This window comes from Quercus lobata, chromosome 6 (assembly GCF_001633185.2).
Source record: "Quercus lobata isolate SW786 chromosome 6, ValleyOak3.0 Primary Assembly, whole genome shotgun sequence".
Taxonomy (NCBI): domain Eukaryota; kingdom Viridiplantae; phylum Streptophyta; class Magnoliopsida; order Fagales; family Fagaceae; genus Quercus; species Quercus lobata.
Window position 1 is genome coordinate 32,640,179 of NC_044909.1, and position 12,358 is coordinate 32,652,536.

The window sequence follows — 12,358 nt, forward strand, 5'->3', positions numbered from 1 at the left end:
CGTCACCTTCTTACCAAGATCAATCTTGAATTCTTATACTAGTTAAATGTGATTTTGATTTGGTATTGGTGAAACTTAATTTTGCCAAACAATTAAAAAAAAATTACATGGGATATCAATATTTTTCGTGGTTCGGCAATTCTAATTCTATGTTTATGGTTAATGTGACTTAAAATTCACTATTAATGATATGAGTTTCAATTAATCTCAACCAAACATCACAAACCCACATATTCACATAATTACTTCTTCAAGAATGAACTTTTGTTTCATACCTAGAAAAAATATTTCTTCCACACCAAGGAAAATTCATATCCTTTTGCGCCAACAAAAATTATTAAAGTCAAAATTAGAAATTTGGAACAACTGCAACAATTATCTATTTTTTATGTATCTTCGTTTGAACATCCAAAATTTCAAAATATAATGTGATGATGTTCATGTGTAAGCTACTATGGAAAAAAAAAAAAAAATTTATATTACTAGTGAAAGTTGGTAATTATGTGTGAATGTCAAATAATTTGATAATAAAATCTTTCATTGCATCACAATAAATTTGGAATTTACAATTATATACCACGGAAGATGGTTAGTAGATTTCAATTAAATTAACTAGTAACGGTTTTTCTCCTTAAATAAGAAGTCTTGTCTATAATAACTTTGGCTTAAGATTTTGTTTAAAAAAAGAAAACAATCAAACATCATAGAATGAACCTAGAGTATAATATACGAAGCACATTTATTACACACATTTTAATGCACATACCTTTACACATGCAAAAAAGCAACTGAAATCGTGATTTCAATTTCCCAAAAAAATCTTTGTCATAACCTATGTCCCAAACTGGCATACTCCACACTTGCCGTGGCAACTTTTTTTTGTTTTTTGTTTTTTGAGTGCACTTACCGTGGTACCTTGAATCTCAATAGAAGTTCTGCTTACTTTAGAGCATATTGTCATAAATTAAATTCCATTGAAGACTTGTAATTTAGCTTCAATCAGTGGACACATATTGAATTTGACCAGGTGGATATAACATGTATGCCATGGTCCTCACGGAATTGATCTTGAGTTTTCTTTCAAATTTAGATTTGTTAATTGATGGAATTCTGTTATTTTTTCTAGACATTGAGCATGGTATTCCAGAACTGCTTGTTCAGGAATAAATGACCCTAGGGTTAGTCAAAGTTGCTTCATTTTTCTGCAAAGGAAAGCTCACTATACCATTATTTAATTTCAAGGCTGTACTTTCCATGCCTTCCACTGCACCTACCGCTAAGTTATCCCCCAATTGCCTCAATAGTAAAACCAGGAAAAAGCTCAAATTCCTGAAATTCCTAGAGAGGATGCAAGCTTAAGATAGGGTAACTGAACAAAAAAACAGAAATCCTAATAGAGAAGCCTCATGCATAGTTTGGGACCCATGTAAGTAAAGGGAGTTCATCATCAAAGTCATTTACTGTTCTGCCCATATCACTCATAGGTAAGTACAAAATTAATTCAGAAAAAATAAAAACAAAAAATTTAAGTACAAGAATATCTGGCTTTTAGATCTGGTAAAAAAAGAGTACATCTCCATTAAAAGAAGAACGCCTCGTAAGTCTAAGAGCCCATTTGATAATGTTGTTCTAATAATGTTATTTGAATTTTTTATAAATATGTGTGAGTAAAAAAATATGTAAAAATACATATAATGCTGGTTAAATATTAAAAACTATTGTTTAAAATACACTACCAAATAGCCTTAAATAACATACATTAATTTTCAATATCATTCATTCAAAAGTCTATATATATATAATATATATATATATATATATATCTTCTTTCTTTCTTTCCATCAAATATATCATTTCATTCTATTTCACCTCTCTCTCTCTGTCTCTCTCTCTCTGCAAAATATAATTAATTTTCATACCTTGACACACTGCATAATATAATTAATTTTCATACCTTGACATACCTTTTCATCCAAGTAATCCACTGATACCCTCCCTTTCTAAGCTCTCTTTTGTCCCTATCCTTTTTATGAACCCATGTCTGGCAACTTCAGTCCTTCTCTCCCAGATATTACTCTGATAGTCTGATTTCCTCTCCATGTGCCCACCTTTGCTTTCTTCACTATTAAAACCCCATCACCCTATCTAACCATTTCATGCACTTACTCTCACTCTCATTCTCACCAACCCTTCTCTCTCTCTCTCTCTCTCTCTCTCTTTCTCTGCAGTCTACACTCTTTCTTTTGTTTGCTTCTCCTTGTTTTGTTCTTTGTTTGCAATCTAATGGAACCTCAAAATCAACAACAACAAGCACTAAACGAGGATGGTAGCAGTGGAAAAGGGGGATATCTATGCAGGCCAAGCATTACACGCTGGACTCCCACAACTGACCAGATAAGAATTCTAAAGGACCTTTACTACAACAATGGAGTTAGGTCCCCAAGTGCTGAGCAGATTCAGAGGATCTCAGCTAGACTCAGAAAGTACGGCAAGATTGAAGGCAAGAATGTCTTTTATTGGTTTCAGAACCACAAAGCTCGTGAAAGGCAGAAGAAAAGGTTAAATTCTGATGTGCCCATGCAAAGAGGGGTCGGGGTTGGTAACACTAATTGGAATAGTACACCTGAAGAATCCATTCACACCAAGTACCCCTTGCCCAACATAACCTCTGGTGAACAGACTACTCCTTAATATATTATTCTCCATTTTTTTATTTTTATTATTCATTCTATAGTTTGAAAGGTCTCTTTTTTTCGTGGGTGTACCTTTCTGACTAGTCATTTGTGGTTGATTTTTTGTGATGTGGGTGTCTGTGGTTTGCAGGGGTCTCTGCTTCATCTTCATCATCTGGGGTGATATCTTTTGGGCATATGGGGAATTATGGATATGGATCGGTAACTACGGAGAAAAGCTTGAGGGTAAGTATCTATAGGTTTGGCACTTAAGCGCTCTAAAAGAGTTATGATGAAATTGGTTTACTGAGTTATTAAAAGTTTTTTTTTTCAGAGTTATATAAATTCTTGTAGTTAAAACCATCTCTTTTGCAAGTTGCAACATAAGAAATAGCAAGAAACCGACATAAAACTTGAAACCATGTACGTGATCATATATAGTGCAAGCTTGATCTACTGCAATTACTATACAAAGACCGCATCTTTTGGTATCTGATTTCAATGAAGGGAGAGACAAGCTAGACAATCCTTCTTCAGACCCTTAAAATATCTATAAAAAGAAGTATATCCATTCGATTTCCTTCTTATAAAACAGTAAAAAATTAAAGTTTTCAAGAAGAGAAACCCATTTTATTTTGGGCGAAACTAATTAGAGGAAAACACCATGCAGCGCACTAAGACTATAGTTAAAATGGTAAATATAATGTGCAAAAAGTAGTAATTTTTCTATTTATTTGAGTCCTTTTATAATCTTATATCTTTCTTGCTAGCCTTTACTCTCTCTTTAATGCTTGTTTGTCTCAAACAGAACTGCTCAATATCAAATGGAGGTAACAATGGTGGAGTTGGTGGATCTATTGGGCACAACTCTGGATGTGTAGGGGTTGATCCCTATTCTTCATCCTACAGTACTCTCTTTGATAAGAAAAGATTAATGGAAGAAAACTTAGGAGTACAAGAAGATGAAGATGAAGAAGAAGAAGAAGTGGAAGCTAGTGAGAAAGAAACTCTCCCACTGTTCCCCATGCATGCTGAAGACATCAATGGCTTCTGCAACATGAACCCTTACACCACCAGTGGGTACTACCCCAGCTGTTATCGCTCTGCAGATGATGGAATCAATGGTTCTCGCACTTCCCTCGAACTTAGCCTCAACTCCTACTCTCACTGAGCTTCAACCTACCATTAGATTAGACCCACCATAGAAATTAATGTTTGTTTTCTTAATTAGCCACCATGTACGTAACTTGGCTTGCCTATGTCTATGCTAAATTGCTAATTAAGGGTAGTTTGCCAACTGGGCCTAATTTGACACTCTTTTTATAATTAGTTCAATGTACTAGTTGTGAAGTTGACATGTGAAATGCAAAAGAACTTAAAGGGTGATTAATTTAGCTTTTCCTTTGTCTCTTTTGAAAGAATATTCCATGATAATCTGCTAAAATGGATGGATTAAGGGCACAAACAATGATAGTAATGATTAAGATATTTATTAAGATCTATTATGTAGTTTATACATTTTGTGAGCTCCTAGAAGATCACGTCTTTTGTTAAGTTTTAGCTTGCACATTATCAGATATAGTGCAAGATTTGTGGAGGTTAAAACTTAAAAATGGCATTCTGTCACCTTCACTTAATTGATTAATGCTTCAGTAGCTTTCACGCGCATGCACATTGCGTGGAAAAGTGAATTCTCGACAGAGATTTTAGGTGGGGCTGGTGCTGGTGCTCCTAATCTACAGTGCAAAGGTTTTCTGGGTATCATATGGTGCTTTGTACAGTGTGAAAAGATTTGCCAATGATATCCAATCCAATGGCATAAAGAAATACTCTATTATGAGAATGGGAAGGGACTGTTAGAGGAAGTATGATGAAAGTAAGAGAACGTGAAAGCACATATATATGCGTCTACAAGCATAGGAAACTGGTATAATCGTAGAAACCGCAATGCTATTTCGTATGTTTTCCTCTCAAAACTATCAAATGGGCAGTGGATTTTATGGTGCCCAAGCCAAGTTGCACATTGTCACAACCCTTGATTTATCTCACTAGTACGGTAGTACCACTACCATCTCAAAGTTATAGATATTATACTCATTAATTTAATTTGGCACAAAATATTTTAATATTGGTTATTATCGATGTACCATTTTGAAGTTACTAACATATATGATATTAAGAATATACAAAACTCAATTATTATAACTTATAAGTTTATGATTTTATACTGGTCAAGATGGTTGGTAGAAACTTAAACAATTTGATATTTAAATTTATGTGTTTTCAAGGATTAAGTGTATATCGGACTACTTACTAATTTAAATATTTCGACATTTATAATTTTGTTGCCAATAACTTAATACACCCTTCCACTTACCCTTATATTTTATTAAGGTGAAGACTTTGGATTGAACCTTAGAAATACACCATGCCACTGACCATGTATAATTTCCTCTAAAAACTATCCTAATTATTCACTTCTACCTATAGAATCACAAAATGAACCCCGCTCTATCCTGTAAGATGAGAATGATTTTTCTTGAGGGGAAAAAAATGAGAATAATATTTGACTCTTTTCGAGTATTATTTCAATATTTTCGGCCCTCATCCTGAGGTCAATTGACACTGCCAACTTTTGAAAAAGGATTTCACGTGGAATGAATGCAAGATTGAAACTTGTTTCCACGTGAACCTATTTATTCTTTCAACAATGTACACCAAAATTTTTTTTTTCTTTTCTGTCAACTAGAATGTTAATCTGACCACCAACTAGCATGTTCTTACTGCCTATAAGCTATATAGAAAGTACAGATTCTAGACAAATGAATCTTTGTTCAAAGGATGAACACAGGTACTACACAAATGAATGTAACAACAAATCAAGAAGTCCTTGGTTGTCTTTTTATATGAAGGTTCACAACACTTTTTTTGTCCATGATAATAATAACCACACACACCAACTACATTCGGTAATGTCTCACTTTTTTTTTATTGATGGGAGGTAATGACTCACTTTACCCTCATACAGCCACTAACCAACATAATGTATTCTTATATATAAATTATGGATATAATTTAGATATAATTCCTTAAATGTAATACATTAAGTTTTACTGTGTTTTATTGGTTAAAACAATTATGTATTTGAATTTAATTAAAAAACTTAATGCACATCACCTAAAAGAATTGTGGGTAAGTTTTACTATTTTTATACATATCTATAAGCAAAACCTTATGTCAAGTACTTTTGGGCTCACACTAAAGATATAAATGCATTTGGATGGTACAGACTACAGACCTAGTGTTGTGACGACATACACATGGACATTCAAGGAACAAAAATAATTTACTTTCTGTTCGCTCTCTTTACTCTGTTAGCGCCCAATGAACAGATTCGATATTGAAAAAGGTCCCCATCAACAAGATTTTGAATGGATGCATTCCATTAATTCGTTTGACAAGTTTTTCATACTTTATGGCTGGAAATGGCCCTAATGTCTGTTTGGGAAATTTAGCCTTTTATTATAGAGGGGTAGACAAATAGAGGAGACTTTTCACTATAGACAATGCTTCTATTCCTGGTTCAAGGATATTTTATGAAGATTTAGCTGTGGATCCAACAAGATCTTTGAAGCTTTTTGAGACTTCTAGTACGCAATGTCCTTTACCAGTAATATGAGGGATTGCATGCATCATTCTTTTTGAACCCCTTTACAGTGTTGTAAAGTCTCATTTTTATTTTTTTATTTTTTTCTTTCCATTTTGATTAGAACTTGCTAAACTACATTTAAAAGTTTCCATGTGCATGCCATCTACGTAGTTATACTATTGTCTGGAGGCATATTCAACATTTTTCTCTTGTTCATGCAAATCATTGATTTTTGGGTTCTCTCTTGGATGGAGAGAACTCGAAGAGGTGGGGGGCTACCATTTGAGCTGTATCTTTGTTTTGGTGGTGGGACCTGGGAGTGTGAATCCAATTCTAATTTGTCATCCTCATTACAAGTAGGTAGGCGATAGAGTAGAAAAATTGAGCAGATCTTTCTTTCAAACTGGACAAGAAGATATTTTGTTGTTGACTGGCTCATGCATAAGAATTCCAAGAGGTAGACTAGCCCTAAGAAAGAAGACTATCACAGATAGAAACAGGGCACAGCTTTTTTGGGAAGTTCTATATTGCAGATAGCTTGATTTATTCACGGTCTTTAGACCCCACATTTGACATCTTTTGTAGCATGAACAACTTTTAACATTGGTCTAACAGACCGAGAAAGATAAATGTCCCAATGTTTAAACACTACTATTCTACCTTCTATTTCTCATTTGAAGCCATTCACTTCCTTGGAGAAATATATTCTCTAAATAAGCTATACAAAATTACAAATCATTGTTTAATATCAAATTCCCCCCCATTTGTGGTTACAAGATATAAAATTTACTATATTAGAAGAGTGGTGTTTGTACACACGTCAATTAAAAATCTACACTGAAGTGCTCTTGATGGCTCCTCTAATTAGATTCACAACAAGGTAAACTGTACAATCATGGTTCGAAGACTTTCAAAAATGATCATCCGATAGCTAAACATTTTTTTGATAAATGACTTTCTGATACCTAAACTACAGATCTACGGCCATTTCCTTCAAAAAAATTCACGTAATACACATCCAGGAAGTAAGCAACTGGAGCTTCTATGACCCTCTGAAAAGGAGCTCCTCAGATTGTTTTTTTTTTTTTTTAAATGTGAGTTGCAGTACAGAACACATTTGCCTATCCTCTGTTCAATTAACTGTCACTGAATAGCAAACAACTCTACAGAGGAAACAATAAATTTGCCTTTGATTTCAAGCTTTAACAATAAATAGATTGGCAGAAATGGTAAACCTTTCAACTGCTTCCTACGTGAAATTGCAAGTGTGTTGATGACTGAATTTCTACTTCCTTCCAGCATAAGATCCCAACTTAGACAAGTCTGGTATCCAGAATGACAGTTCAGAAGAGCCAGTGACGAACATCAGACTTCCAGGAGCCCATTTTATGACAGGAGGCTCAGTTTCAGTACTCATCCAACTCGCAACCTAGATAGTTTAATAATAAGCAATACCAAGTCAGCAACATAACAAGGTACACATACAGAAATACATTTGCCGTTCATAAATATAATAATGTTGCATTATGATTGTGAGCTCACCACCATTTACCATCTGACCAAATGTCCAGGGGGGCCGTTATGTATTTCTTAATATATGTTCTTAGTGAGAAGAACCCTAACAAAAACCTAAACAATGAACCTGGTGTGTCAACACAATCATCTATTTTTTATCTTCAATCTTGAGTGCATTTGTTTGTGCATATTACATTACATCTACCTTTGGAGAATGCAGAACCCTACTATATATCAGATAAATAACAGTAAGAAAAAGTGTACAAAATAAAGAAAGAATGAAAGCAACTTCAGAACTGCTTGAGAAGCATGGAACATACTTCTTTCCCACTTCGTACACTCCAAGAATAAACACTTCCATCACCTGAACCTGCCAGAAATCAGAATGAAGAAAGTCAATAATGACCATAAAAGGGGCAGCAAAAGAGATTAATTAGAAGTATTTTTTATTTTTGGGAGAGTGGAGTGAGGGAAACAGCAAGTCCAGTAATATGGTCCTTTTTTGACAGGTTAAGCAAAGGTAATCAGTGTAAGATTCATCGCTGACTCAATTGGACAGTGATTTGGTTTCAAACATTTTGTATGTGTGACTACAAGCAAGGTATGAAGAAAATAAGTAAAACATGAGCAATGTGGGAAGCTTAGAGTTCTAGTAAGGAAAGAGCTTCTTTCCTTGACTTTTCTACTTCCATGCATGCAACATTGTCAATTTTTAGGTGATAGGAGTTAATGGCTTGTCTCTCCTTTGTCTCCTTAGTTTAGTATTCATTCTTTATATAAAGCTTTCTAAGGAATGTATTAAGGCATCCAAAAGTGCAGTATCCAACAAAGTGTAAGATAGCAAAAAAGCAAATAAGTGTAAGGAAATAGAAAAGAAAGAGTGGCGTGTGGTGTGTAGCAAGGTGTGTGTAATGTTTCAAGTATCAATAAGATTTCTCTTTTATTGAGAACTCCTTTGTATATTCTATTTGAGCGTGGTGAGATTTATTGCAAAGTATTTGATACTTTCATCTTGAGTGTTAAATTTATTATTCTGGCAAAATTTCCACAACGATAAATCTCCACAATCAGGACATAATTGAAGATAAATTTTATTCCAATGAAACTAGTCCATGAAAACAAGCCACCAAAAAGCTTTGTATTTAAAGCCAAGCTATTTATAGCACCAGCAAGATCAGATCTTGCAGCATCCTTCCAAAGGTTAAGATCAGAGTTTTAGGTAACAAAAAAATTGAAAAACTCCATAGACTGAAAATGTAAACATACAAACAGGTAACAATCATCCAAAATGAACAAATTCTGAATAAATTTATCCAAATTATTAATCCTGAGAAAAGTGACAGGATACGAGCAGTACCTGATATGACAAACATTCCCTCAGGGCTGAATGATGCCTCTAATGTGGAATTGCTTGAAACAGGCTTGACATTATATGTGGATAACTGAATTAACAGAGAACATAAAAGCACATCTTAGGGATTAAATCATCTCTATAAATGCTACCAATTTGAGATCTCCATCAGTAAAGTTTTGCCATGAATCACCTAAGGGGGACCAGCACTGAGTTATGACCTTTTATTTTTTTCAGTTAACAGAAAAGTTCATGGAAATATAAGTGTAAGAGATAGATAACTCACAAGTGTGCCACGGAAAGAATCAAGCACATGAATATGTCCATCCATAGTTGTTAAAAGCATAAGTCTCCCATCATTACTGAACTTTACAACATTTGCATCAGATGTATCTCCCCCAACAGAAAAGATGTCAAAAGGGCCCTAGAAGCAATCAAATTTCACTAAATAATTGTAATTCACAGATTTAACAATCTAGACAAACTTAATACTCCCCTGCTCTTGAACATCAACACTAACCTTTTCATACTTGCGAGCATCAAACATTCTAATGTATCCTCCAAAGGCAATTGCAAAGACTAGTCCTTGTTCATCATATGCCGTAGCAGGCCTTCCTTGTGCACGTAAAAGACCCTAATTTGCAGGTGACAGATATCTTAGTAATATATAAAACATATTTTGAAAAGGAGCATCAATATGCAAATGCCTCCACCTGACACTTCTCAGCTCGTTGATCCCAAAGCAAAACAGTTCGATCAAGAGAACCAGAGATAAAGCATTCTTTGCGAGAGCACAAGCTGAGTGACACAACCCTAGAAACAAGAGTAGAAGACATCCTATTATTACACAGATATGTTCAGACAAGTAGTCACTTGAGAATGAGAAAAAAAATTGCCAATATCGTTAGTGTGAGAAACCAAACCTGTCATGGTGACCTTTAAAATACCGCAAATACTTGTTGTCGTGCAATGATAGTAACCTCAGGGATTCTGATTATATTGAACAAATAAATAGATGATTCTAAATAAACCATGCACACACAAACATTTTTGGGATTAACATACCATCCCAGCCATTTTTTGAAGAGTAGATGACTGTTGTAGGGTGAGAAGTAAAGCAAACCAGATCAACCCCATACTTTTTGCTGTTAATTGTCTTCAAACAGCTGGCAATTAGCAGAAAAAAAAAAGTGTCTCAATGAATCATGCCACTACCAAAACAAGTAGCCTAAAAATTAAAATAATGCACAACCGAAAACAAGAGTTTTTCAAGGCAACAGGAGAATTTAATAGGCATGATTGATTAAGTGTTAGTCACAATTGACTCTAGTACCAAAAGTGAAATCTAAAACATAGACCAAGGATGGCTTATTACAGTTCCCTATAGTTCCTCTTGATAAAACCAACTGAAGTCACCCACAAATAAAGAAATTTATCAGTTAAGCCCGTGGTTTTCAATCTCAATATCAGGACTACTTTAAATTCTAGAAAATGAAGAATTGTCTTGAGCATATAGTTCTTTGACCTTCTTAAAAGGAATAACATTTAAACGAAAAATCAACTTTCACATCTCACAAACAGGTGGGCAAGGCTTCACAAAAGGCATCGAGTCTTTGCCCATATGAGCACATATTTTACATCTTCACAGAATATCAAGCATGACAAACTTTAGCTAATCCTCAATTGTTTTTTTCCTTTTTTCTTCAAATAGTCTACGTGTTAATCAATTTGCTCACAATCCCTTTCAAGAAGTGCTCAACTCAACCAAAAAAAAAATTGTTGTGAGTCTTGTGAAACCAACAATTCCCTATCACCACCATGATTGAGAGCACCAGGGTATGACTAATATACATAACCAGAAAATTTTCTGTGACTTAATGTTCCCAACAAAATAAAATGAACAACAACAAAACAAACAAAAATGGTGCTTAGAAAGGGGGAAAATTTGAGGGATAAGACAAAAAAAAAGGCACTGACCTTGCACTGGCAACATCATAAAGGCGAATGGATTCGTCATCACTAGCTGTTACTAGATAACTTGAAGTCTTATGAAAATCCATCGAACTAATTCTACCATTCTGTAGATAACAATACAAATATGCATAAAAACTTCAGTAAGTCAATATACGAAAAGGAAAACAAAAACACAGAGCAAAAACTGTAAACATAAGGTAAGCCATCTCCAACAACACGTTGATAACATACAAACATAGAAGTGTAAAACTTCGACACAATACCTTAGATGCAGTACATTAGGTCCCCCAATTATATTCAATTTTAATTTAATTTGGGAACCTAATGTACTGCACGGCCATTCAACTTACTCTTTTTTTTTTTTAATACTTTATATGACAGATTTGAACCTATGGCTTCCAATTGATTTTGGTGTAGGCAAATCCAAACCCAAGTCCTTACTCAACAACAAGGGACTTTACGAGTTGAACTAGCTAGTAACCGATTAGCTCAAAAGGTAAAGTTTCTTGTTGTCAAATTAGTTGGTGGCTTCCAGCTTTACTCAAATTAAGTTTTCCGTTCTGGTATGAATAAAAAAAGCAACAAAAACACTTCCATAGCTTTCTCAGCAACCAAACAGAGGATTAGGGTTCCAACGACAAACACACACACACACATAGACCAGACACTGTCCGTTGCTGCTTGTGTTGATATGAAACATAAAATTTCACACAAAGTAAACCGAAAACCATAGAATTCTGCTAAAGCCAAAGCAAATTAATTTAAAAAAAAAAAATGGTGAGTGAGAGAATTTTACATAGTCTCTGAAGGCCATGCCGACTTCCATGCTTTGGATAATCTCTTCATTCAGCTCCAATGAAACCTTGTCTTCTCTTTCGGATTGAGAGCCTGCATTTATTTATTAAAATAATTTTGAAAAAAAAAAATATTAGGAAGTAGTTAAGCAGAAAGAAATCAACAATATTGCACACAAGAAAAAGAGCAATTATACGTACCACCCATTTTTTTTTTGTTTGAGTTTCAGAAATCCCCAAAAATTGGCTCCGAAGCAAGCTTGGAATTCCTAACTCCTAACTACCAACCGCCGGAAAACTCTAAGAATCAGATGCGCAAGATATTGGCTATTGGGTGCCTTGGCCCTTACTGCCTTTCTTTTCATTTCTTTTTTACTTATATATATAGTTTTCGTTTATCTGC

At 34.4% G+C, this 12,358-nt stretch overlaps 2 protein-coding genes across 2 annotated transcripts; one reads left to right on the plus strand and one right to left on the minus strand.

Moving 5' to 3' along the window:
- Positions 1–2,076: 2,076 nt before the first annotated feature.
- LOC115950692 (protein WUSCHEL) lies at positions 2,077–4,051 on the plus strand. The gene is made up of 3 exons (XM_031067919.1): positions 2,077–2,671; positions 2,824–2,918; positions 3,481–4,051. Exons 1-3 carry the CDS (start codon positions 2,284–2,286, stop codon positions 3,841–3,843), a joined length of 846 nt encoding a protein of 281 aa, XP_030923779.1. The 5' UTR covers positions 2,077–2,283; the 3' UTR covers positions 3,844–4,051.
- A 3,048-nt stretch (positions 4,052–7,099) lies between these two features.
- Positions 7,100–12,339, minus strand: LOC115950898 (protein ANTHESIS POMOTING FACTOR 1). Its single transcript, XM_031068175.1, has 11 exons — positions 12,157–12,339; positions 11,958–12,049; positions 11,165–11,265; positions 10,253–10,353; positions 10,111–10,177; positions 9,901–10,000; positions 9,708–9,821; positions 9,474–9,611; positions 9,194–9,278; positions 8,157–8,206; positions 7,100–7,750 (listed from the first exon to the last, which is right to left on the minus strand). Exons 1-11 carry the CDS (start codon positions 12,161–12,163, stop codon positions 7,607–7,609), a joined length of 999 nt encoding a protein of 332 aa, XP_030924035.1. The 5' UTR covers positions 12,164–12,339; the 3' UTR covers positions 7,100–7,606.
- Between the last annotated feature and the right edge of the window lie 19 nt (positions 12,340–12,358).